This window comes from Apostichopus japonicus, chromosome 15 (genome assembly GCF_037975245.1).
Source record: "Apostichopus japonicus isolate 1M-3 chromosome 15, ASM3797524v1, whole genome shotgun sequence".
NCBI classification, from domain to species: domain Eukaryota; kingdom Metazoa; phylum Echinodermata; class Holothuroidea; order Aspidochirotida; family Stichopodidae; genus Apostichopus; species Apostichopus japonicus.
This window is the reverse complement of record NC_092575.1, coordinates 15,822,996-15,847,172: the sequence shown is the minus strand read 5'-3', so window position 1 is coordinate 15,847,172 and position 24,177 is coordinate 15,822,996. Positions and strand designations below refer to the sequence as shown.

The window sequence follows — 24,177 nt, the reverse complement described above, 5'->3', positions numbered from 1 at the left end:
TTGGCACATGCAAAACTTAGAGTGTATGAGGTGTCAAATTAAAAAGAATATTAAGCCTACCTCTCTGACAGACTTGTCCATCCCCTATGTAGCCTCTGTTACAGTAACAACCTCTGATGTTATTTCTAATGTCACACTCAGCACTGACATCACAGCCATAGTCTTCCTCTTCCAGTGTGCCATTGATACAACGATAGAGCATGGCACAGTCGTTACTGAGCACCTCCGTCCCAGCCTATGAAAAGAATAGTCATAGATAATTATGGAAGCCTTGGTGAAAGACAAAAATACATTTTCTGGTTTATATACATAAAGAGTTTACAAACAGCTGCCAGTGCTAAGATGATGATTTAACTTTACACAGCTGTAAAGCTAATCAAAGTGTGATATTTTACATGAATTTATGCATATCTCTGTAGATCATTATAAAGGTCAATCATGTCAATCATACAGGTTTATGACTTTTAAGAGTCTTGTAGTAACTTCCTTACCCTGAAATTTTAAAATGCCATCAACCAAATCTAGTGAACAAGGTAACCAAAGGTAAATCCCAGGAGGGTATATAGGGTATCAAGATCAGCACTGACCAAGTAGCTACTGACACTTATGAATCAACAAATATATGCAACAGTCTGTGCCTATCTGACAGTAATAACTTGAGCATACAAGTGACTGAGAGATTCCCTATCGCCCGAAGCAAAGATTCACCAGTGCTCTATTTCATAAAAGTTAGGAATATTTCTATCTTGAGCTTAAGAAGAATAATTGTTCCTAAGACGAGAATTGTAATTAATATTAGGAACATTAATTTAAGAACATTCTTTAGTAACTTTTATGAAATTGAGCCCAGGTCTGGCAAGCTTGGAGCTGCAGCTAGGCCCTACCATGTTGTTTATGACATAAAGCAGTGAAGTTCTTAACTTTAGTGGTAGAGCCATACTAATAAAGAACTGGCATGAGTAAACACTCAAGTTTACCTCTAAGCCACCTTGTCACTATTATGTATACAACAGTCTAAAGACATTTTGCTTAGGCTTCATTAAAACTCCAAGGTTATTGTGTCAGCCACAGTGAAATTTTGTACTTATTCTGTGCTCTGCAACACTTTACAGGGATGTATGTAAGTCTGTGACTAAACTGGAAAGATTGTAGTTATGTGGGATACAAATATATATTTGGAAAGTTCTGCACACGCAATTATCGTCTCTTATGTTGAAACGTTATTGTACATACAAGTATTATACAAGTTTCTATATCATGGTAACTCAGTTTCCAGTAACTTAAATTTTACATTTTACATTACTCAACCGACAATCCCCATTCACAGATTTGATGAGGAACAGCTCTTGACAAGAATAAATATATTAATTTATGGATTAATCCTATTGAACGATTGTCATACATATAGAGATGAATGATTACCGAAATGTAGCCACCGTTGGGTAGTATACAGCCACATTGTGTTGGATGAACACAGACGGTACCGTCCAGTACCAATCCCTCCAGACACTCACATGTCTCGACACAGGGTCTGGTGCAGTTGACATCAGCATCTCTGTCTACGCAAGTACGAGGGCAGGCAGAGCCACACTCTGTGAAGTTGGTTCCCTCCGGGCAAACGATGGCTACAGGAGATAAACGGGTAAATAAACGCTCACATTCAGGTCGGCGTTTGACGTATCTAACAGCAACGTTGATAAACTTCCTTTAAATTTCACATTCATATTCATCACCATGCAACGACCCTCCTCTCTGCCCCTCTCCCTACCCACCGCCACAAAAACATATTCACCAAGTTCCGTCTGAAAGCTAATATTTCCTCACAATTCTGAACATGACCAGCGCCTTATGTGTCTGACCTTGTTTTGTTGAGGTCTTGCAGCATCCAGACAACTTTGTATTGTAATTATAATTATAAATTATAAATTATAAATTATAATTATAATTATAATTGCAGATAGGCAGGTAACACCATTTTCCTTCTTTTTTCATTGTTTCCATGTTTGCAAGGTTGTTTTAAATGTGCCACAGTCTTTCATCAAGTCCTGAGCTCTCAAAATGACGACATGATTGCCCAGTTTCTAAAGAATAGTGCAAATACACTATCATGTTGTGACACCTTCACTAAACTCCACAGTAATGTTTATATAAACCCAACCAGAACAAACAGCACCAAAGTAGCACAAACTTGTTAACCTGACAACAATGACAATTGCTTAGCTTCAAAACAAAGATGAAAATAATGATAAACATTTTTCAAGTTTTTTTTAATTGTATTTTGACAGCATTTGTCCAAATATAGTTTTATAGGTGAGAATTATAGAAAGTGGTAGAAAGGGATAGAGAAATATTAGGGAATGGGTAGGGAAAAGGGTAAGGGAAATTTGATAGTGGAAAATATATGTAGAAAATCGGCATTGGAAACTGGGTAGGTGAAAAGAAGATAGGGGTTGGAGTATGGGTAGCGGGTGGAAAGGTTTAGAGGGTAGAGGGGTGAGAAGAAAAGTGCACCAACCACAAGCTGGTACAGCATCCCTCCAGCTACCAGGTTGACCTCCTGCATCTCTACAGGCATCAGCATACTGGTGGTAGTTGTTACAGACCAAGTCCTCATCGGGCAGAGTGATGCAAAGATCGTAGACACAGGTATCATAGTACAGATTAGGGTCAACATAGTCATGGCATCCTGAAAAGGCTCCTGAAATTATTAAGAAAATGCAAAAAAAAAAATAAACCATCATATTAATACTAATATATTATTTAGATGTCTGATCAATTCACACTTTAAAGGTATATGATGTTACCAACTGATATCTTCTGGAGAAAATACAATAAGATTTATTATTCTTCTATTGTTCGTATCCTTATCATATCATTTTCATTATAGTTAATGTTCAAATTGTTCTTGATGTTGCATTTGCTCTTACTCTTATTGTTGTTGTTCAAGAACTTGGGAATGAATGAAGAATCAAATCCTGGCCGGTGCAACCTTGCACCGCCTGTATCGTCCCATTTACCAAGTATATGATAACCATTACTTCACCATATTTCCTAACAAGAAATACAGACAACTAAAAAAGAAAAGAAGCAAACTTGGTCATTTTGCAGCATTACAATTAGTTCCAAGTTTAGTTTCCAAGGGTAACAAAAACATAACACGCTATTGAACACATCACAATGCATCTGATTCCTAACCGTCACTACAGTTGAATTCACTGACAATTTAACATCTCAATTCAGACATCCATTTCATACAAGTAAGAATTTCCAGAAATTTAGAAAGAACCTCTTTTTCTGCACCTGGGAATATTTGCTGTCTATAATTTGTGTCATTCACTTCAACTTTGAAGACATGAAATAAGTGACCTTCCAGCTTTTAAATGACCTACCTGATTCTTTGATCAGCTCATAACAAAGATCTTGTGCCTGTGAGAGTGTCTCGGATCCTTCCTCACAAGGGTTAATTGGACCTGGATCTGGCAAGCACTGTCTGTTCCCTGTCTGCCAACTGTTAGCAAAGTCTGTTACAGAGGTAACCTATGAAACAGTGAAAGACTGGATGGGTAATCAAATCCTTGACATGACTCTCTTAAGTTTGAAAATTCAGTATTCATCACATACCTCACACATAATTTTGGCTTAAATTAACTTAAAATTGCCCCCCCCCCCTTCCCTATCATCTGTGAAATTTATGTCTCTAGGAGTAATGTCTATTACATATGTTTGTAAAGGAGTAACATCTTTTACATATGTTTGTAAATATCTTATTGTTAAGGTGAAAAAGTAAATGATTAAAGCATGTAACTGGGGATGGGAGACCTTAATATCCCAGAATCCTTGCTGGTTGCACCAATGAGGGTTTCCCAATAATCTTACCACCATTTCATTTCTCATTTGATAGTCGTCTGCTCTGTCATCATTGTACGTTCCACAGAGCCCACAGACCTTGCCGTAAAACAGGTAATTGATCTCAATTCTGAAGTCATAGTTTCCATCGTACATGGCTGTCAATCCAAAGTCTGTCATCAGGATCTGTTTGTTAGAAAACAAATGACAGATTATATAATTGACTACTGGTTGGTACTTTTGAGATAAATGTAACAAATGTATGCTGTATCATTACTACCATCCCTGTGCCACCATCAATGATGTCGGCACTACTGCAACTAAAACAGATACCATCATTGTCATCATGATCATCATCAACACAAACACATCACCATCACCACCAGGAGCATCACAACCACCACCACAACCATCATCATCACCACCACCAGCAGCATCACCATCACAACCACCACCACCATCATCATCACCACCATCATTACCGCCACCACCGTCACATCACCACCACCACCACCACCACCACCGTCACATCACCACCATCATCATCACCACCACCACCACCATCACCTTCATCATCTTAGTTATCATAATCATCATCTAATGGAAACCTTATTTCAAACATATGGATGTCCATGGTAAATTGATACCCCAAGTTCTGATGAGGTAAACTTGTACTGTGCAGTCCACCAGGAGTTATTGCTCAACATTAATCGGATAACAGGTGTATGCCTATTCTAACTGGATTCACCCTCAAATAGAGGACTCCCACACCAGCACCACTACTGCCAACCATTGCCATCACCATAATTTTTCATCACTGAGACACCATCTCTTAATATGCTACTCACAATGTATGGATGTCCATAGTATATGGAGACCCCAGCAGAATCCTGGTAAGGTAAAGTCTGTACTGTGCTGTCCACCAGGACTTCTCTCCCAACTTTGATCTGGTACGAGGTGTCTGCGTATTCCAAACGGACCTCTCTCACATATGAGACTCTTTCGTTGGGGTTGTTTTTCACGTTATTGGCGATGAGTTCAAATGTTGAGTTGTTGCATTCTTCCACCATGGTGTACTCACAATCACCCTGGAAGTCATAGGTCTGGCCATCAAAGGTTGAATAATGAGGATCACCCCAAGCAGTGCATGTTGCTGGAGCTGAGTATGAAATAAAACCAAAAACAAGCTATTACTATGAATACCATGTATATTACTATATATTGATGCTGAAGTGTCCTGCCTTATATCTGTGATACATTCAAGCAAATTGTCGTCGTTGCCGATGTGTTTTCCTTAGCGTGGTTAAAGGTCGAGGTCGGGCAAAGGTCGATGTTGCCCTCGCCCAATGGTGTTTAGGTGCTTAGGGTGTGACCATTTATACCCGCCTCCTTGCTTTGCATACTAACATAATCAATGCATACTTACATATTATGTGAGTTACATGCTTCATAACGCAATTGGTAATTAATACAAAGAAATTGAGATAATTTAATCTTTGACTTTATGAAGGTCTATACAGCTTCTTGCTGAAATTTGCATTCATAATTTGCAATAAATTTTCTTGAAAAAACAGGTATGCCAGTCAAGACAAGGCAACCTTGATAACCAAGGTCAAAAGGTCAGGAAGATATTTGGCCTTGCTTGCTAAACAAGGTCCACAGCTTACCACTCACCTTGCCAGATTTTTCAGCATTTTACATATCTTCACATTAGGGGAAGATTATACCTGAAAAGAGCAATCATATTCTAGCAGTGGTATTATTTAAATCTAAGAGCGATGTAACTCACCCCTGTAGCATTTCTCTCCATCCCAGGTGAATCCATACAAGCAGTAACAACCTGTTTCTCCGTTTCGAATCTCGCAGGTAGCAAATTCATCACAGGCCATGGCTTCACAAATCAAACTGCCAGCAGTACATGTACATCTCTCAGTACAGTCAGAAGAAAGGTATGATTCACCAGACTAAAGCAAAGTTTGAAAAGGAAAATAAGTTTTTCTTTCCAACTTTGAGAGAATTAAATGGCATCAGTACTGACAATACGAGAATTAAGTGGTAGAGAATCAAAAAAATGATGGCACAAGTTTGTCAATTTGTTTGTGTTATTTTTTACTAATAGTTGCAATTTGTCCAGGGCAGTAGTAATGAAATGATATTGAATCATTTATATGCTCTCTTACCCATACAACACTGCTAATAATTAATGCAACGTAGTTTGATTTCCTCTTTGATATTGACATGACAGTTGCCTTTATATGTTTCAATAAATCTCATATACTAAGTAGCATAACAATGCCACACAACAGCATATATCATTATCAAACAACATACTAACCACCAGATACAATACATCAAACCCACCACCCACCCCCACATGTCCAAACACCTGTCTACCAGTGACACACTCCCATCCACATCAATTTTCACCCTGTGACGCACTCCAATGCACCACATCATTTTCACCTGTGACACACTTCCATCAACCAAATCATTTTTCACCTGTGACACACTCCCAACCACCACATCATTTTCACCTGTGACAAACTACTATCAACCAAATTGTTTTTTCACCTGTGACACACTCCCATGCACAACATCGTTTTTCATCTGACCTGATAGGAGACATTCTTATAATTAGAAAATTCAGATCAAAGATTAATTAAGGCAACTACCCAACAAACTCAACTTACAGAGAGATAGATGCCATTTTCCCAGCAGCCACAATCTCCTCTCTCAACACACACGTTGCCGTCCAACACCTGGCCCTCAGGACAGCGACATGTCTCTACGCATTCGAATGGGCAATCTGAACCTAACCCTTGACCTGGGCAAGCCTCGGGACAAGCAGTAGCGCAAGAGTCATAGACTTTGTCAGTGGGGCAGTTGAAGGCTAAAGAGAAATAATTGATCACAATATTACACTATAATACAAAAGAAATTATACTAACTTTTGGACCTTTTTTATCAAAAAATGAGATTTTTAGTCATAAGTATGGATAAGTCTGTGAGGCAAATGTATTCCTGACTTAACTATAACTGCACCTATCAGAGTTGTATCAATTTCGTTAATCTTACTCTTCAGGTCAAAACATCTTACTCTTCAGGTCAAAACCAGTTAATTTCTGACTCCAATGAAGACTTCTAGATTACCTCCATGGAGAACAACTGCACATTCAAACAATGCTTTGAGTCACTACACAAACTGTTTCACTGACTTTATTAACTGACCCCCAGCCACGATTCATCAAACCAATGGTATCAGTGCAATAGCAAACCTGCTTTACTAGTTCCAAACCTCTGTTAATAAAATTACCAATATATTAACTTAAATCAACACCTATAGCCCAGTAGGGTAGGTGACAGCATATGGAGTCGGAGGCCAAGGTTTGAATCCCCGTGGAGGCTAGAGGCTTTTTCACTGCTCTAGATTTTTCAACTCAATGCCAAGTCGAATTATATATATCTATTCCTCTATATATCTATATCTATGTGTATCAATATACATGAATACATGGAATGAAGGATTAGGGTAAAGAATTTCTTCCATTCTTACAACAATGAGGTGCCTCTATACCTCTATATCTATGTGTATCTATATACATGAGTACATGGAATGAAGGATTAGGGCAAAGAATTTCTTCCATTCTTACGACAATGAGGTGCCTCGGCTCTCCAGTCTCCTGGCCTTCCACCTGCAATCCTACAGGTCCTATCGTACATCTCAAAGCTGTCACACGAGCTGCTATCGTCAGGAATAGTCGCACACGTGTCATAGAGACAGGCCTGGTAGTATGGCTCAGGGTCTACATATGCATGGCATGTGCTAAATGGTCCTTTAAAATATAAAAGAATTCAATATTACATTGAAATAATATATGGTTTTATGTTGTCAAAAAATGTTCTGCTACAGTATCAGGTTTTTGAGTCATGAAAAGAGACATTTTTCACATTTGGAGGGTTTTTTTTTATTTTGATTATTATGCTATTATATTATTTTAATGATGGTATGGCAGAAATTGGGTTACATAAAAAGACTCCAATGTGGCCTGGAAGGATTTTTTTGGTACCCTTATGTGTATTGAAAAGTAGGTTTATGTACAAAACATCATTATTTGTAAAAGCATTGTTATGACATCATCATGAGTCACTCAAAAATCTTTTCGTTTTTGAAGTAGATAAACTACAATGTTATTCAATGACTCTACGAAACACTCAAAAAGTTTTTTTTTCTTTTTTCAAAAAGGTAAATAGGCTTTATCAAACAGTTTTGATCTTGATTTAAAAGGCATATGAAATTATCCTTGAAGTTCCAATGGTCTTTAAATGTTATTAAGCTAGCCTTTACACTGCACCGGGTAAAATAGGTACTAATAAAACTTGAACACAAATAGCAAAATTGGGTTAGAAAAACTACCATTCTTTTCTACAACCCTTGATTTTATAATGCATTTTATAACATTGTTATTTCATCTTTTTCTTCTTCTTCTCCCTTTTATTTCAAGATAAGCAAATCGTTCGTTACCATCAATGAATATAAGGATGTAACAGAGATCCTCAGCTGCAAGGAATGTATCTGAATCTTCTGAGCAGGGGTCCAAGGGTCCAGGATCAGGGGTGCAGACAGAGGTACCAACCTCCCAACCATTTCCAAAATTGGTAGGGTTTGTCACCTGAAGAAACAAAATGCAATTGTATTTTTAGATCCTCCTGCAAGCAGGAACTCGCGAAGAAGCCTCAGCGGCTTATCAAAGCCGCAAGCTGACCGAAGTCAGTCTCTTACAGTCATATTTAACGTCCATGATTATGAATTGTCAATTGTCAACAACTCTGTAACTGGACGATATACATTAATCTGGGAGTGACTCGAACCGGGGACCTTATGATTAATTGATTAATTGATTGATTAATTACACTGGGAAATTGAGGTTAGCCAGTCAAGGTTTCATTGAATCAACTATATCTCGAGTTAGGGGCAAGATATTGAGAAAATCGTTTTAAAACAGATGAGATGTGTGTTATTACTAACCATATCACCATCTGGGTGTTTGAAGTCATTATCGGGGTTACCGTCCAAGGTTCCACAGAGACCACAGGTCTTATTTAGATACAGATCTTTCGAGACTTCCACCTCTAAATTGTGACGTCCATCAAATCTAACGGTCAAGCCAAAGGTCGTCTCCAAGATCTGCGGAAAGCAAAACAAAAACGCCACCATTAAAAGTGGTTTTTCACATTGCCTACTGAAATCTAACGATGTGTGCAATTATTCATGAAAATGAAACAAATAATGTATGTATATATGTATGTATGCAGGAACCTGCGAAGAAGCCTCATTGGCTTATCAAAGCCACAAGCTGACCGAAGTCAGTCTCTAAGATTCATATTTTAACGTCCATGATTATAAATTGTCAATTGTCAACAACTCTGTAACTGGACGACATACATTAATCTTGGAGTGACTCGAACAGGGGACTCGAACCGGGGACTTGAACCGGTGACCTTATGATTGAAAGGCACTGAAAGAAGAGTTTGAAAATTCTCATCCAAGTTTAATACGTACCACATTTGGATGGCTGAGGAAGATGAAGACATTGATATCGTTGAAGTAGGGCAGAGTCCGAGCTACGTCGTTGACCCTGACCTCACCGCCGTTTCTCAACGTGTAGACGTTGCCACCGTATCGTAGGATCACCTCCTCCAGCATCGTGACCGTGTCGGATGGCAGGGACTTTCTGTTGATACCCGAGAGTTGAAACGGTGGACTGTACCCGTCATCCAAGCAGTCACCGATCAGAGCATATTCACACTCTCCTTGGAAATGGTAGGTTTTAGCGTCAAATGTGATGTAGTGAGGATCTCCCCAAACCTGGCAGACAGCCGGTGCTGTGATAAAAAAGGAACAGATACGACAGCATGATCATTTATGATTCACTTTACCACCATCAGATGCTTTGTGTGATATTTGAATTCACAATACGATAGCCCTTAATGTCCTAAATACATTATTAGACAAATTAACTGTAAAATCCCAAATAGAAAGGCAACCTTTCTTTTTTTTTGATATATAAATTAAGACGATAACACTATTTGAATTGAATGCGGGATTGAAATTTATTACAATTATCTTCATGATGTCATCAGGCTTTTCAAGATTACACTTAAGTAAAGTAAAGAAAAGAAAAGAAAACACAGATTATGAAAATGTCTTGGATGCCTGATGGCATTATCTCTTCTATACTCCAGACAAAGATAAAAAACTTCATTCCAGTGTGTTAAATTCTAAATGATTTTCCCATCACGTAAAATATCCCTTGAACTTCATTTAAGCAAAATATGCAAGCCATTGATGGGATTTTAAGACTATTTGTCTCTTTGCCAATGCTTCAACTTCATTATTCCCTATTGTGTTACTTAGTCATTTGATGACTAAATAGGCTGAGTATCTGCTTATGTACATAGTCCAACCACTTTGACTTTGAACCTTAACAATTGATTAGCAGTTTTAACCATTTTAATTGTCCATAGCATGTCCAATGACACCTTTTGCCCAAATTGAACAATGGAGACACACCTGTGAATTTACTACATTGAAGAGATTACTTCAAAGATGAGGGAACGGCAGTTTATATTCGCTGAATCGGCATTGTTTATTCGCAAAAACAATCATGCCATACACCATATTTTCCTCGTACGTTGTTTCTGTAACTAGTTCTCATCATTATTGTGCTGCTTTCTGGTCCTTATGATCCATATTTATGAACTATTATCGGCTCTCGATCGAACCTCAGAAGAGGAAAAGGTGTGACATCTTGCAAAATCCGGCATACGATATCGTTGGATTCCGCTGAGACGACATGAACATCTTTAACATTAAATTACCTTCTTCACACTGTAGCCCATCTCCCCGGTAACCATCTTGGCAGAAACATCCCCTCACTCCATTCCTAAGAGTGCATTCAGAGTTTACATCACAGTCATAGGATGCACACGCTATACCGGTAGTCGTGCATTCACATAACTGGCTGCAATCTTCTGTCACGTAAGAATCCCCTGCCTGAAATCGAAATACGAGAAACATTTGATGATCAGAATCTTTGAGTTTGCGATCATATGAACCAATGAACGTACATACGAAAGATGGTCTATTCCTATAGGCAAATGGGATTGCTGACACCATATCACAGAGATTTGTAAACAGGACAGATCACAGTCACCTTAGGACCACCCTATATGACAGAGCCTTTGGAGAGTTCCAACTGTTCAACGACTGCTTTGGCCCGGGGGAGAGTGAAGCTATCCAGAGTACTCTTACACATGAATTGGTATGAATATGCACGGTATACATACACTCATCATAGAATTAGATGCTGAGAGTGTTGCTATATACGGAATATGAAATGTAACTTACAGAGCGGTAGCTACCATCTTCGTCTATGCATCCGCAGGAGGCAATGTCCACACAGGTGTCACCATCCAGTACTTGGCCATCTGGGCATAGACACGTCTCTATGCAGGGGTAAGGACAGCTTGATGGTGTGTTGAGGTCATTGCAGACAGCTGGACAAGCAGTACCACAAGTGTCATAGATGGTTCCACTTGGACATCCAAAAGCTGATTGAAGTAGTAACAAAGAATGAAGTATTGATCTACTGTTGTTCTATCCACATAGCAGGTGTGATATTATTTGATATAGGCCTAAATGATAGAATTGAGGAATTCAAAAGTTACAGAGTAAGACTAAGAACACTTTAAAACGTTATTATGTTTTCTTCTGTTGTTTGTGTAAACAGGATTACTTTACTTCTACATATCTGAGATGAAATTTATCAACTTGAGTGGACTCACGGCATTGAGGTACATCTAGTCGCCAATTAGCTGGTGGTGAGCCAGCTGATCTGCAAGCGGCAGCGTAGACAGACAAGGAGTCGCACAGTAGATCCTCGTCAGGGAGTGTAGCACAGAGATCGTAGGTGCAAGACTCGTAGTAGGGGTTGGGATCAACTAGATCATTGCAACTACCAAACGGTCCTGAACGAAAAGAAGACCAGTAATGTCACTGTTGATATAAAGTCTTGTATCAAAGAAACTCTGTCCTTTGGCCCTGCTAAGATGGTGAGTTTATGATTTACCATTTACCACCAGTATTAATGTATAGAAGCTGATACCAAGACACATTTTTCCAGTGATGTAAGTCAAGGTATTCTCTTGCCATATATTCCATCTCGCACACTTTGTTCCTCCAACAAACTGTATTTATCTGTTCCTTAACCATGATTGAAGACCTATGGTTACAGAAGCTTCGAATACACTGGCTCTTATCTCTGGAACAAGTTACCAGATCACATTCTAACATGCTCTAAACTTTCTACATTCAAAAGTCTACTTAAGACCCATTTTTTCACTTACTAAAAATTTGAAAATTAATCTGCTTTCTTTGTAAAGCACCTTGAGCAGTGACTTTTGTCTACTGATTTGGCACTATATAAGTCTCATTTATTATTATTATTATTAAGAGAGCTAAGTTATCAGAGCTATTATAGGCAGGCAGAAACACTTAGTCATAACAACTACCAGTGTAAGAATACCACAAAACATCCTGAAAAGATTGTGAGTGATATGTAAATACCATCTTTATCGAATATAGATATTGATACCAAGATTCTCATTCCATTTGTAATATTCAGGCACGGAACTAAAATGACTCCAGTTAAAGCTAGACAGTGAAACTTACCTGCATCATCTAACAAAATTCTGCACAGAGCCTCGGCCTGTGTCAATTCAGGTGTTCCTTCTGAACAAGGGCTGGGAGGCTCCGGTTCGGGAACGCATTCACGAGTACCAGTTCTCCAACTCTCACCAAACTCATTAATGTCCGAAGCCTACGATAACAAAAGCATGAATTGTTACTTAACAGAAAAGTTAGATAATAGAAACAAAAACAAACTGTTTTTCAAAATTTTAAAACGCACACAATTTTACATATTGTGCTCATTTTTGGGTAAAATGCATAGAAGGCATATTTATAATTTGGTTATGATCATTCCAAAGGATACATACCGACACAAACATATCCTTCATTGTAATAATATTTCATTATTTACAATATTTTCAATATTTCATATAAAAAATAAGAATTAAAAATAAAAATAAAAATTAATTGTTTTTGTCAAGTTCAAACATTTTCTTTGCTATATGTTGTGATTATAGTGGCATATTATATGTATAAATAATGCACAAAATATATGTAATAATCCAGATACCAGTCTTCATACTTAACTTTCTATCTGTAAAGTTTATTAAACAATTTCAGGGTAATATGATTGTCAAACCACACAACTTCCTTACGTACTGTTAAATTTACTGAGTCTGATCTGGTTGTGGGTCTCAAATGCCACATATTCAGCTATTGCATGAAAATTTCTCAATAGTGTGTCATTTTCTTCAATTTTACATCATTCCAATATCAATGAAATCATGATAATTGTTGTTAGGTCATTTATAACAGAGGCTGAAATATAATCAATCTGGAGTGTCTTTCGGTGATAATCAAACATTTTTTCAATCCATTCAGTCAAAAATAAATCAGAATAACTTGTTCTCTCTTGTTTCTTACATATCTCTCTCTCTTTCACTCAGATAAATATGAATGTAAGAGACTGACTTCGATCAGCTTGCGGCTGTGATGAGCCAATGATGGATTCTTCGCAAGTTCTTGATTGCAGGAGGATCTCAAAACCAAACAAACAAACATTACAAATGGAAGGATATTTTGTACTTACAAGCTTGCCGTTCCTCAGCCTGAAATCGTTGTCTTGGTTCCTATCGAATGTACCACAGAGTCCACAAGTCTGATTAAACAGGGTGTAAGAGAGTTGAATATCCACAAAAGATGCCCCATCGTACTGAATGGAGAGTCCAAAATTGGTGTTCAACATCTAGAGAAATGATGAGCAAAGTAGAAAAAACAGACTGTTATTAAGTATTCAATTACATTGTCATTGTAGCTGTGCGATCGATGTACTCCATCTTTCCTCCATCATTAATATTCCAGTATCCAAAAATTAAAAGAATCTACTTCACAGCCAAAGGTTTGTTCAACATCAAGAAGAAGTTAGAAATAGTATATATAAAAAAGATTACATCGCTCCAAATTAATACAAAATATTTAGCAGTCTCAAAAATTTGATTGCTATATTAGAATGAATCGATAAGTTGCAATTTCCATATACAAAAAATCCTGCAGAAACTTTTCTCACAATTTTTTAGTTTTTATGGAGAAAGGAACAGGAGTTACGACTCACCAGGACACCGTGAGAGAACCATATATCCACTTTGGAAGATATGTACGGTGGCGTAATCGTTAATCCGTTGACTCTCACGTCAAAGTTCCTGAGCAGGGTATATTCGACATCTTCGTAGATCAATCTCAGTTCTCTGAGGTATGACACAGAATCCGATGGTCGCTGTTTGACGTTGTCGCCGATCAGTTCGAACAGAGAGTCACTGTCTCCCTGGCAGTCTCCGACTAGCGTGTACTCGCAGTCACCTTGAAAGTCGTACTTGAGCTCATCGAATGTGATGTAGTGAGGATCACCCCATACAGTGCAAGTACCAAAGGCTGTGCAAGGGATTGAAGGAGACCGTATCAAGATATTTCAATATTTTGATCCATTAAAATGGCTTTAATGATCGGAATTAACAGCGTTATCGTATGGGTTGTTTTTAGTTTTTTTGTGTATGTAGCAAGCATTGGGATTGTTCTGCCATTTTAGATCTTATAGAAACTATTAACATTACTGCTGTTCTTCACTCTTGTCTTCCTCATCAATGTTGTAATATGACAATTATTAATAAGGATCTTCTGTATGTACCTTCACTGAATAAAATCCATCTGTTTCTCCATTATCGACTTTGGAAGCACTTTATTTAACTTATGGAGATAAATTGACAGCAGCCGAGTCACTAATGCAGATATTAATTAAGCACCCTAGTCGAGGGAAATTGGCAGATTGTTGTAAACAAAGATCCATGGATTGGTGTGAGTTCATTGATGATGTATATTCTAAGGAGCTGATCATGGGGAAGCCCACTGAATGCACAGTAATTCTCAATCTCTTTAAAAGTCTACGGACACCTTTAAAACAATGTCCTAATCACTCTAAGTGGTATTAGAAATGGAAAATAGCTGCAACTCCCAACAAAATCCATCAACGATACAAGTCTTTTCTTAATGCTAGTGACATTTATAAATAAATATTAGCTAATTATGCACAATGATGATGTACATGGAGTGACTGCCTAAGTTTCTGTTATGTTCTTCCATTGTTTTTACAATGTTTGTTTCAAGGACACTGAACACAAGTGTGTGGCCTAAGGCCATATTTTTTTTAAATATTTTGTTGTCTTCTTTGAAAACTGGAACATGACTTTATTCAATGATATTTGTGAGCTTCTCATTCATGGTTGAACTTATAATTGGGGATTAACAATTCTTAAGGGCTAAAACAAGAAATTTTGAGATGAGCGCAACAATCTACACCACAGTTTGCACATATTTAATGAGTTACCCAGATTTATCAAAATGTCAAATGTATATATCTTGGAAACGAAAAGAGCTTCCCGTCAAATTTTTTTGAATGAGATTATGGGACGCAACAAAATGTAATGAAATACGGGGCAAATTGGCTAGGTTTCCGTTAGTCCTTTACCCACACAATAGACTTACTGTAATCACAGTTTGCTCCCATCCTTCCTGGTTCACAGGTGTGAAATCTACCAATCAATGTCCAAAGGCCAGTATCCACCACCAGAATCCTGACTTCCCAATAAGAGTCCTGTCTCAAACCAACAATGTCCTGCACACCTCCTGTACCAGCTGTGATGGTAGCCTCGACCCTCCATTCTGTAGTACCGTACTCTCGATACTGAAGGGTGCCATCGGCGTTCCCCACGATCTCTGTCTCCCAAGATATGGTCAGAACGCTGGCTCTTGCGTCTTGAATGCCGAGGTTAAAGGGTACTTCCCCTGCAGAGTCTGAAATAAAGACACAGAAAATATCTTTATATAACCTATTCGTTTTCATTTGCAGGATTTATATTCTGCAGAGAAGAGTGTTCCACTTTACATATTGTAGTTTTGTGAATGCTGAAACAATGCATCAATTAGTAATACATTCATTGTTAATTTCTTTAATCAACATCTTTCACAAGCATTTGATAACTAACATCTCGCAAACCTTCCACATTCTGTTTTCCCATGGCTGCATAATTCAGAAATTTGAAAGGATTTCCAACATTTTATCCCATAAATGCGTCTGGGTCTCTTTATACATACTTTAATTTCTTCCTTTCAAACACAGCATGGTATAGAATCACTGATCATTCTATCCGAAGTAAAGCCCACTTTGTAACAGAAGGTATTTGAAACCAGAATTAATTTTCTCCTTACCGATGGAACAATTTCTCCCACCGAATCCGGGTGAGCAAGTCGAAACTTGTTGTACCGTAGTCTCAGCTTGACTCTGGTCCACCTGGCGGCTCATCCGTACCTTAAAGTCGTAAACAGTGTCGTTGGTCAGACCTTGGAAGACGAACAAGAATTGCGTACCGCTCAGCATGGAGCTTACGATCCAGTCTTGATCCCCGGATACACGGTAAGATACCTGAAACCATTCCACGTCAATTTCCACCGACCAACCCACGGTGAAGGAGACGGCCCAGATTTGTATGACAGATAGAACAGGGTTGTCATCTGAAAGAACGAGAGCATTAACAATCAAGTTAAAGGGTGTGAAGACTTGCGCACAAAGAAACGTCTCACCTAGTTTCAAATGAGGTGTAACAGAAGTATTAGACACCACCATCGATCCCAGAAAATACACACACACAGCTTTCTACCGTCGGTAATTACACACTAGTCTACGGTCAATACCCACAACACATGTGCATAGCAGCGATGGACATCTCAGGTCCAGCCAAAGATAACAAGGTATCACGTTTCATTTCTGTCTGCATTTTGTAGAGACAAGAAAAAACTTCACTTGCAAGCAACAGCAAGTTAACTTTTTCAGAGTGCGGCACACGGTTTTGGGCAAGTCTTCAATGTCTTTAAAGAGATGAATACAAACATTCTTGAACTGTTTGTTAGAATCAAAAATACTTTTAATTTAACTATGCAAATAAAACGACACATATATTATAATCATTAATTGCATGGTATAACTTACATCTTCTGCATTATGTCATATATATGCCTTCCAAATTTCACTTGTAATCTTCATGTCCCTACTCTACTATATGTTTATCATACAATGTTTGGAGACAAAAAAACAGAAATAACTGTCGTAAACCTGAAAAGAATCTTGATATTAAGTATTACATAGTAGTATATAATACTACTGGGACACTTACCTCTTTCACAGTCCGTTCCAATCCATCCTATGGGGCACTCACATTCGTAAAAGTTAATTCCATCGATGCATGTGCCATTGTTCTTGCAGGGAAGACTATAACATTCATTGGAATCTGAAATAATTGGCATCGAAATCAGTTAAAGCATCATGAAATTAATGAAAATAATGATGGAAAAGAGGTAAAAAGACACAGTCTATTAAATTTATTCATTTTTTTGTAAAGAGAAGATGCCAAGACAAAGAATTTGCAGAGTTTGAATATTAAAACAGAAGGGAAAAAATAGCTGTAAAATTGCACTCTAGAGCACTCAGTTCAAGCAGATGAACTGTTAGTTTATTGTAAAACTTATATTTAATTCTTCCGCCTCATTCATCCCTTACAAGGGCTGTTTCTTGTTTTATGAGTGAATCCCTTACCACTTAAACAATTAAAACCCCTTTGTGTGTATGTGTGTGTGTGCAAGGTAAATACAAGGTAAGGTAAGGGGGGATAGGGGGGGTTGATAGAACATTTGAGTCTTCTTATCCATTGGTCGCTGTTAATACGAATACACCTGTAGCCTAGAAAATAATTAATATCCTCTCGTTATCACAAGGAATTGTCAAATCTTAGACTTACTGTATTGGCAAACAGGGCCACTGATTCCTGGAATACAATCACACCTAAAGTTATTATCAGCTAACTCTGTGCAGGTGCCACCAAACATGCAAGGGTTTTCAACACATGGACCAGCTGAAGAAGTAAATGAAGAGATACACAGAATTGAAGTATCAAATTTCTGCAGATGCCTGGTTTGATCAATATGTCTTTGAATCCACAATATGGGGGGGAAATCTTTAAAAACACTTGAAAAGCTGTAAAATAAGAAATTTTTCACAACATCTTTGTAAAGTTTACTAGTTCACCTAGTTTACTAGTTTCACTAGCACTCTCTGCTTTACAGATCACTTGGATATTTGCACTTCACAAGGATTTAACGTGACTATTAAGTTGGTGAGAGCCACCTTAAAGTGGACAGCCAAAGTGTCATTATATATATTTAAATGTTGAATTTACTCTTGAAGCTTCCATTACATTTCAAGGGACTCCATTGCCTTTCCAGGGCTTCCAGTGCCTTTCAAGGGTTTCCATTGTATTCCAAGGATTGTCATTGCTCTTCAAGAGTCTCCATCACATTTCAAGGGTATGCATTGCATTTCAAGGGTCTCTTTTGCATTCCATGTATCTCCATTACATTTCAAGTATGCATTGCATTTATCTATATTATTTATTGCATTCGATGTATGCTCACACGTAGAGCTTAGAAAAACAGAGCTAAAAATACCAATAACTGAGATTGGACAGGAATAGTTCACAGATGTAAATTTCAAACTCCAAATGGATATAAAATGGTACTGATGAACAAGAACCATTATTGACATATTAGCATTTCTCATGTTAAATTGGACAGAAAAAGCAGAAAACATCTGTGTGTCCTTGGACATGAAATACTGAATGCTTCATGGAAAATTCTCCCAATCTCTACAAATGTTCATTCCAAGAGATTTTATGAAATCAAATTATACATTTCACACAACTGAAAAGAGTGTGGGCCCTGGCAGATCTTACCTATCTCACACTGGTCTCCATCATAACCCTCCACGCATTGGCATTGGTATCTATTTTCAAAGTCATAACAAGTTCCTCCATTTGCACAAGGTTCACTGTCGCATTCGTCGATGTCTGTAAATGATCAAAAACACCAGAATTATGATAGATATGATTTTGTTTTATTTTTTTCCCTTTTAATAAATAATAAGTAATCTCTCCTTTGAGATTTACATTTTGATTCATAGATACCCGGCTTTCCTAGCAAACCTGGATGATTGACAAAGAAAAAGAAAAATCAAAATCACAGGGAAATATTATTTGCACAAAAAAAAAGGTTAATAATTAGTTGAAATGCAACATATGTAGTCAAGCCAATGAACTACATTCCTATGAGATTTTAAAAATTAAATAAAGCCCAGACAATTTATCGAAACATCACATCAAAAAGCCACATGATGTTCAAATTAAATACTACCAAAGAGTCATAATGTTTTGTAAACAATTTTTTGTTAATACTATATCAAAGGTACGGAGTACAAAGCACACTTTGAACATTAACTTTTAGCAAAAAAAACTTGCTACACATACTTTAATAAGCTGACTTTAACACAATACTTCAATATTAAGAACAAGCGAGAAGTTCATAAATTCAGAAGAGAATTATTGCCATACATATTCATACCTATCTCACAAAAGGTTCCATCAAAGCCATCGGCGCATTCACACTTGAAGGCATCGATAGAATCTGTGCAGGTTCCACCAAACTGACAGGGATCACTGTCACATTCATCAGTATCTGTAAAATTAAAAGTGAAATCTTCGTAGCTTTTTAGGTGGCGGTATAACTGGTACTAGACTTTCATCGTGTGTGTCCATTACTTGATTAAGGCACTAGCTAGAACTTTAATCAAGTAATATAATATGCTAGCATATTTAAGTTAATTTATTTTCTCTTTCACAGGAATATACAATAAATACATGTAAGTGATAAAGTTACATTATGATCTTCACTGCCTTATAGCAAATACCACTTGTGTTTACAATCATACAGGTGACTGGTCAATTAATTAGGTGCCCTCAAGGATGTCTCCTAATGGCAGTAATCGTGGTAGTTTACGCAATCAAGTAACAAATTATTAATGCTCTAGAGAACTGAGGAGGACTGTTTTTGCTATAGGCAGACCTTGACCGTCATGTAAATATGTAACATGCACATAGTTGTGAAATCAAAACTTAGTGTTTCTAAGAATGCCTCATGACTTAACAAACCTAGAACACTCCCACCAGTACTGCTTTTGATATTCCCCTGGCAACTCTTATACCGTTTCCATTGGAAACTTAGCAATCATAATGATACCTTGAAAAATTAGCATTTGAAATATTGTGCTTTGAGAAAGCCATGAATAAAAAGCTCTCTCTCATTATTTGCTCATTGGTATAGTTGCTAAAGTACTGTAGCCAACAAAATTTCACTAACGGAAGTTTCCCTGCTTTAACTCAAAATTCTCTTTAAATTTGCATAAAATTTTGTACAAACCTGTAAAAGTAAACATCTATGTGACAATTAACTATTGGAATGACAAAGATTATTTGCACTAACCGACGTCACATCGTTTGCCCTCGTATCCAGGGAAGCAGTCACATTCAAAGTCAAGGTCCAGATCGTTACAGGTACCGTTGACACAGGGCTGGACAAAGCACTCATCTATTTGGTCACAGAATTCACCGATGAAGCCACCGAAACAGTCGCATTCATACTCTCCGATCAGATCAACACAGGATCCATTCACGCAAGCATTCGCCAAACATTCGTTGATTTCTACAGAAAGGAAACATTTGATAATGTACTAGAGGTAATCAAGCCATTTCATGGAAACTTTTTTCTCCTGATCTCAAAATAGGTTTCCCAAAGAGAGGGATCATGTTTCAAGTTACACAGTTACTTGGACAAAATGTTTTGAGTAGGCATTAAGATGCCATTTGGATAGTCAAAATGTTCTTGTGAGTCTATTATTTCAATATTCATGAGTAGAAAGGATATGGCAGTTACATATATTGAGTAAATATTTTTCTAATTTTGAACAGGAAAGTGTTGCAAGATCAATGAGAGCAACATCTGAACACTGTACAGTGTACACTATATAATTTAGGAATAGGGGTAAGGGAAGGGATGACTGCTTCATTCATTGCAGTTTACAGAGGGGAAGTCAATGACCTTTATTTATTATAATTATCACTCATACTGTACATAGTTATGCAGCCCCACGTGTGGATTAAGACTAACAAATTGCAAGAATGACAGCTTTCTGAGGTAAACATCGGATGTCCATGCAACTATCTTTGACCTTTACATCTAAAGAGTATTAGAAGCATTACACAACAAACTTGCTAGAACATATATAATATAATACATAGATATTATATATTATATATATGTGGACACCCTAACCACTCAGCTATGGACACTCATTGTATGTCCAGAGGTTGGAAACCGGTAAAGGAAGGTCGTAATTCCACTGTTTGTCACCTGTATCGAACAATACTAGCTCTGTTTTTGGTGACATATTTTGCCTTACTCTAGAGATCAAACATGATGCTAACCAATAACAAATCATTGTGATTTCTAAAGATTGTGATTCCTAAAGATTCCTAAATGTATATATATTTGACCTTCCCTAACAGCTTTGAACCTCTGGACATGCAAGAAAATATTTAGTTTGTTAGGGTGTCCGCATATATAGCAGGAGGCCCAGGTTCAATTCCCGGTGGAGGCTGGAAGTTTTTTCAGAGTTCTGGATTTCCAACTCACTACAATTTCAATCGTATATATATATATGCATATGCATTGATTAGAAAATTTTTACACATCCAATGTCAAGTAACTCTTAACTAGCTTAGTTGGCAATGAGAAGATTTTGGATAAGAAAGATAAAAGATAATGACTGTTCTTCATTAGCTTATAAAATATTAACGTTGTGTCGCTCACTCTTTAAAGGTTATCCTGAAGGTCTCAAGACCAACTCACCCAACATTTACTCTGACAATATTGAACTTATAAACTAAAACGATCATAATGATCACCAGAGGTATCAACCCACCCAGCTAGCACTTGAAAATGCTTATTTTTTATGAGTCTATGGTCTACAGGTTGGAGTTGCATAGTTTGGAATGTGATAATGAAGGTATGTTGGAGTTAATTTAAACAGACCGCAAAGGGAAAAAGATAAAGAGTCATCTACTAATCACTAACAGTATTTATGATACTTTGGAATTTGATTTTGATAGGAAGCCAAAGTTTAATGCAACCCACGTACATGGTAAAACTGACTTAACTGTGTATTGATCACAAGAATGTACTTGTAACAAGAATACAATCCAATTGCATCCATGAATCTAAATGTAATGAAATATCATGTTGAAATTTCGGATTGTGAAACAAAATTATATATACGAATGCACAATGATTCAACTTTATGTTTTATACTTGACAAATTCAGTCTTTAATCCACATATTTTGAATATCTGAAATAGTAGAATACCTACAGTAGGATAGAACAATTCTTCAATTTTTCTATTCAAATAAACCTGTTATTAGCAAAGGTTTAAGTGATCAATGATATTCCATTCAACAGTTTTTGACTTCCATCATTTGGATGTAATAGAGAGTACAAGTAAACTAACATCTTTGTACAATTATTTAGTTGATTAAATATATTTGTTTGCATTATTTTTGCCCTTGTAGCAGTACATGCAGCACTTCAAGCATGTCATGTATCTGGCTGCTAGTTTGGCTGAGAGGTAAACAGAAGATACCTCCATTTGCAAATATAATTCTTTACTCCTTATGCATCATTTATTTAACAAGATACCATTAGATGGTGTACAAACAGTTAACACAATTATTCCCCATCAAATAAGGAACTAACCTTGAAGTGAGACCCTCCCCCCCCCCCTCAACAGAAAGGAACCTAATTGTTTTCCCACATGTTCCTCTTGAATTGGGGACTCCCTTTCCCCCTATTAGAGCAAGCTTCTAATGTCGTGTTTACTTTATAGGCTGCTCAAAGAACATAAAATAGCAACTTAATGTAGCATATTACCACAGATGGCTATATATATGCTATGTAGTTTTGGTTGACTACACCAACATTTTCAAGCCTCACCAAATTTATGTGTCGTTTGTTACTTTGTATTGGTTGCTGCAAACTGCATTGCAACTACTGAAGATAACGCAGACGAGATGTGGAGAAGAGAGATTATGCAATCCATGCCAATGGTGTCCATCTTAGTAAGTATATAAAGCTGTTTCATACTTAAACCCTACTGCATTTCCAACCAATAACATTGCTGGTTACTAACATCGGATGTTGATCGGGTCAAGACATGACTTTGATATGGAACCTACGCCCACGCCACAGACTTTGGTACCCTACCTTATCCTCAAACAGACGTGACATAAGCACGCCAGAGGGATCGACAGTTACTTATCAATGACATTGGTACATTCTCTCAAATGCAGGTAAACTATACATGAATTCCATGCACATTTTGTTTCTTTGATATGGAACCTACGCCCACGCCACAGACTTTGGTACCCTACCTTATCCTCAAACAGACGTGACATAAGCATGCCAGAGGGATCGACAGTTACTTATCAATGACATTGGTACATTCTCTCAAATGCAGGTAAACTATACATGAATTCCATGCACATTTTGTTTCTTTGATATGGAACCTACGCCCACGCCACAGACTTTGGTACCCTACCTTATCCTCAAACAGACGTGACGTAAGCACGCCAGAGGGATCGACAGTTACTTATCAATGACATTGGTACATTCTCTCAAATGCAGGTAAACTATACATGAATTCCATGCACATTTTATTTCTTTGATATGGAACCTACGCCCACGCCACAGACTTTGGTACCCTACCTTATCCTCAATCAGATGTGACGTAAGCACGCCAGAGGGATCGACTCTGCCTGAACTATGAAGGTTACTTATCAATGACATTGGTACATTCTCTCAAATACAGGTAAACTATACATGAATTTCCTGCACATTTTGTTTCTTCGATATGGAACCTACGCCCACGCCACAGACTTTGGTACCCTTCCTTATCCTCAAACAGACGCTATGACGTAAGCACATCAGAGGGATCGACTCTGCCTGAACTATAAAGGTTACTTATCAATGACGTTGGTACATTCTCTCAAATACAGGTAAACTATACCTTATTCAATATGCATGACAAGAATTAATAGCACGAGAATATTTGAAGAATGACAGGTTTCGGTATACAAACAAAGCTAAGAGATCGTAATCT

General features: G+C 37.4%; 1 protein-coding gene across 8 annotated transcripts in view; it reads right to left on the bottom strand.

The window, feature by feature from the left end:
- The window catches only part of LOC139981643 (uncharacterized), a 177,859-nt gene that overhangs the window by 149,577 nt on the left and 4,105 nt on the right, over positions 1 to 24,177 (bottom strand). For all 8 annotated transcript variants that reach the window (XM_071994185.1, XM_071994189.1, XM_071994188.1 and 5 more), the window contains exons 6-30: positions 20,450 to 20,668; positions 19,532 to 19,645; positions 18,868 to 18,981; positions 17,878 to 17,991; positions 17,257 to 17,370; positions 16,295 to 16,597; positions 15,572 to 15,880; positions 14,148 to 14,464; positions 13,626 to 13,781; positions 12,578 to 12,725; positions 11,692 to 11,874; positions 11,255 to 11,457; positions 10,726 to 10,900; positions 9,407 to 9,729; positions 8,873 to 9,031; positions 8,369 to 8,516; positions 7,497 to 7,679; positions 6,537 to 6,736; positions 5,636 to 5,810; positions 4,695 to 5,005; positions 3,877 to 4,032; positions 3,390 to 3,537; positions 2,516 to 2,698; positions 1,423 to 1,625; positions 61 to 235 (exon numbers count right to left, since the gene is read on the bottom strand). In XM_071994185.1, coding sequence (XP_071850286.1) covers positions 61 to 235; positions 1,423 to 1,625; positions 2,516 to 2,698; positions 3,390 to 3,537; positions 3,877 to 4,032; positions 4,695 to 5,005; positions 5,636 to 5,810; positions 6,537 to 6,736; positions 7,497 to 7,679; positions 8,369 to 8,516; positions 8,873 to 9,031; positions 9,407 to 9,729; positions 10,726 to 10,900; positions 11,255 to 11,457; positions 11,692 to 11,874; positions 12,578 to 12,725; positions 13,626 to 13,781; positions 14,148 to 14,464; positions 15,572 to 15,880; positions 16,295 to 16,597; positions 17,257 to 17,370; positions 17,878 to 17,991; positions 18,868 to 18,981; positions 19,532 to 19,645; positions 20,450 to 20,668 — 4,833 coding nt within the window. The remainder of the gene's footprint in view (positions 1 to 60; positions 236 to 1,422; positions 1,626 to 2,515; positions 2,699 to 3,389; positions 3,538 to 3,876; positions 4,033 to 4,694; positions 5,006 to 5,635; positions 5,811 to 6,536; positions 6,737 to 7,496; positions 7,680 to 8,368; positions 8,517 to 8,872; positions 9,032 to 9,406; positions 9,730 to 10,725; positions 10,901 to 11,254; positions 11,458 to 11,691; positions 11,875 to 12,577; positions 12,726 to 13,625; positions 13,782 to 14,147; positions 14,465 to 15,571; positions 15,881 to 16,294; positions 16,598 to 17,256; positions 17,371 to 17,877; positions 17,992 to 18,867; positions 18,982 to 19,531; positions 19,646 to 20,449; positions 20,669 to 24,177) is intronic.